The sequence below is a fragment of the Cryptomeria japonica genome, chromosome 6 (genome assembly GCF_030272615.1).
Source record: "Cryptomeria japonica chromosome 6, Sugi_1.0, whole genome shotgun sequence".
NCBI classification, from domain to species: domain Eukaryota; kingdom Viridiplantae; phylum Streptophyta; class Pinopsida; order Cupressales; family Cupressaceae; genus Cryptomeria; species Cryptomeria japonica.
The window spans coordinates 563,491,195-563,495,154 of NC_081410.1; the positions used below are offsets into that span (position 1 = coordinate 563,491,195).

A 3,960-nucleotide genomic window follows, 5' to 3' on the forward strand; every position below is an offset into this window, starting at 1 on the left:
CAAATAATTTAAATCTTAACGATTCCCTAATTTTATATCGTTGAGATAAGACATTGACAAAATTAAATCCTACAGATATGTGTTTTATAAAAATAGTCTAAACATCCACCATAGACTGCAGGCATGTCGACCACAACCTATGGCCCTCACCTTTTTATAAACCTGCAACAAACTATGCTCTGACCTCATTCATTCTAACATTCTAACCTCCTCTCTGGATTACAATGGCTTCAAAGCGTTCCATAATATCATTCCTTAGCTTTATAGTCGTTGTACTGTCATTTTCTTCTTGTTTGGCTTTTAAAGAAAAGAAACTTGTCTTCTATTTGCATGACATTTTGAGTGGACAGAACGTTACAGGCGTTGTAGTGGGTGGGGTGAAGGGATTATCTTCAAGTCCATATAACTTTGGAACAGTAATTGTTATAGATGATCTTGTAACTGAAGGTCCAAAGCCCTCCTCTAAAGCTATAGCAAGGGCCAAAGGATTGTATGCCAATTCAGATCTGAAGGGCTCTACTTTTGATCTGCATTTCTCTGTGGTGTTTGAGAACCAGAAATATAATGGTAGCACCCTTGAGATCCAGGGAGCAGATAGATATCTTCAGAAGAAAAGAGAGGTTTCTGTTGTTGGAGGGACTGGGCACTTCAGATATGCTCGTGGGTATGCTATAGTTGAAACTGTTACGTTTGAAGGTGTCAATGCTAATTTGAAATTTAGTGTAAATATAAGATTAGACTAGGCAAAGTATAGTCATTGGATGCTGTTGCCTCTTGCTTTATAAATAATGGCAATCTGTTTTCTTTAGCTTGAATAAAAGCTGGCTGCCCATCTTGTTGATTACAATATGAACATTACCACCAATAAAAAGGTACTGTTCATATTGCGTTAAACGATGAAATAATCAAATATATAGAGTTAGAATTTCATTCTTTTCATTAAATTAATCAACATGGAATCAAATTTGGAATCAAATTTGAATTTGGGTAGTTTGTTGTGAAGATAACAATAAAGAACATTTTACGTTTTTGTTAAAAGAAAATGATGGAGGACTAAAAACCATCTCAAATCACACATGGAAAATTTGATATGGGCATTCTCATAATCCAACAAAAATACAAATTGCAGAAAATCAGCAAAACTAATAAAATCTTCTAATGTTCAAGAATTGAACAATCCACTTCTGACTAATCTTATCTAAATGTTTAAAAATTGAACAGTTTACATAGCAAATCTATAAATGCATTGCATGGTAGCCTTATAGGCTTCAAATAAAACTCCAAAATCCAATACAAAACTAATAAAATCAGTCACAATAACTAGAAGAAATTACAAGCCAAAACACTTCTTTCCCTCATGCATCCTACTGCAAAATTGATTTCCTAACCTTCAACCTGCAACAAGATTCAACATAGCTTCATGTCTTAAGCCTGAAATCTACCCATAATCATATTTATTCATCCTCAAATCTGCCATCTAGTCAAAGACAAATTTCTTCCCCCCCTCAAACTATCAAAAAATTTGAAAATAGGAATCCTAAAATGAATGTTGAAACTTGCATTTTAACCACCATAGTTACCAAACTCAAGCTTTGACAAACTCCAAAAAGTTGAACCCAAACAAGGGAAAGACATCTTCCCAACTTAGAAATTGCCTTCAAAACTTCTAGATGCTTTGTCATCTCCACCTCCAAACCTGTAAAGAACATTATTCCAATATGTCATCAACTCCACTTAATAAGACCCTAAAATAGAAACTACTCAACCACTCATTCTTTGGTGCAAATCAAATATGCAAGTAAATGTAGAAAATTAGCAAAATAATTCTAATTAACTGAATCCAAATGTTCAAGAAATGAACAAACTATATAGGAAATATGTTACAAATACATTACATAGCAGTCTTGTAGCATTATAAACACTCCAAAATCTTATGTTAGCTCATAGTAATCAGTAACAATAACAAAGAGAAATTACAAGACAAAACACTTCTTCATCTTATGCATCCTCGAATGTGCAATTTCTTCTTCTCCTCAAACTTTTTAAAAAATAAAAAAATGAGTTGAAACTTGTCTTTTAACCACCATAGTTACCAAAACCTATTGTTCGTGACCCCTAAAAAATAGAAATGCTCAATCACTCATTTTTGGACACCCATATGAATAACTATCTTTTAATAGTCAATTTGTGAATTGTCACAAGTTATAATTCCAATAATCTATTCCCCTCAAAAAAAAAATCAAATTTGAAGAATTAAATATGTCAAATTCAAATTTGAATATTCTACCACTATGAATGCTTGTGCATCAAAAAAATATGATAAAAGTCTAAGGTCTATAAATATTTTTTGCTTTAGTTACAATCATTACAAATTCAATTGCAAAAGCATGTTTCTATTGATATTTTTATCAAGCATATACCTAAATGTTCTTATTCTTTTAGAGTTCAACATTGTTGATAGAGATGAGGATAACACAACTTATTCATATCTAGAGATTATTTTAAATCTTCTTATCCCACTAGAGATTGCAAAGCTAAATGAAGATGTTTTGTGAAGAAAAAATGTTTACTAATGTATGAGATAAAAAATATATATATTTGAGTGCTTCAAATTTAGATATTTTGAGGATGCTTTATAAAGATAATATATTTATTAATCTATGTGGGAAATGATGCTTGAATATTACAAAAATAGATATTCTCACTTAAAACAAAGCACTCATACATAGGCAACACGAGAGAGATTTTCTCTCTAATTTTATTTCTCTTGACTAATTCTATTGTAATATTATTTAACTTAGCCATTATAACTCATGTTGATATATCTTCCTCTCTCCCCTTCTATCTCCTCCTCTCTCTCTCCATCTCCCTCATCCTAGTCCTCTATATATCTATTTGGCTCTATATCCATATCTCTTCATACTTCTTTCATCTCTACCTCTATCTCTATCTCATTATCTCCCCATCTCTCTCTATCGTTATGCATCTCCCTCTCTCTACCCCTTTGTATATCACTTCCCATGTCTATCTTTATCTTTCGACTATCTCTATCTTTATTTATATTTATATGCCCATCTCTCTCTCTCTCTCTCTAGCAAAAATAATATGATCCTATTGCTAATGGAGCTTGACTATCTTTTTTATTCAAAAGTTTTGTTTCAATCATGTTTAGATCCTAGTTCCAAAACTTTGTTGCACATACAACATCGTTTGCTAAATTGTCTGCCAATTGACTTCATGTACTACACAGTCGTATGCAAAAATAGACCAATATTTTTTTTAATTGACCTTGAAATACCTTGAGACATACCCATTGCACACCAAGGTGCGATTACAGATCAAACACCTTAAGATGTACCCATTACACACCAAAATGCGATTACACATCAAACACCTTGGGACATACCCATTACACACCAAGGTGCGATTAATAATTCTTATATAAATAAAAAATGTATAGTTTGACATTCCAATATGTGAGCGTAGTTGAATACTTGTGTGTTCGCTAAGCAATAAGCAATCTACACTTGTTACTTCTAGGTATTATCTCTCGCGCTATTGGATAAGGCTTTCACCAAAACAGGCCATTTAAAACTAATTAAGAAATGAGTATCTTAATGTGCCAGCTATTCCCATGGGCCTGCTTGCCCATGTATCAAGCCGGTATATCTGTTGTCAACAGCTATCTAAACCTTGATGAAAACGTGTTATTGACTGAACAAATCATTTAAAGCTTAACGGTTCCCAATTTTCTATCGTTGAGACAAGAGATTGAAAAAGTCAAATCCTACAGATATGTGTTATTTAAACATAGTCTAAACATTGGCCATAGACTGCAGGCAGGCCATAGACTGCAGGCATGTTGACCACAACCTATGGCCCTCGCCTTTTTATACACTTGCAACAAGCTATGCTCTCATCTCATTCATTCTAACATTATAACCTCCTCTCTGGATTTCA

General features: G+C 33.0%; 1 protein-coding gene across 1 annotated transcript; it reads left to right on the top strand.

Annotated features, from left to right (window-relative positions):
• The first annotated feature begins 224 nt into the window (after positions 1-224).
• Positions 225-743, top strand: LOC131068038 (dirigent protein 2-like). Its single transcript, XM_058003244.2, has one exon. The coding sequence runs from the start codon at positions 225-227 to the stop codon at positions 741-743; it is 519 nt and encodes a 172-aa protein (XP_057859227.2).
• Positions 744-3,960: the final 3,217 nt, after the last annotated feature.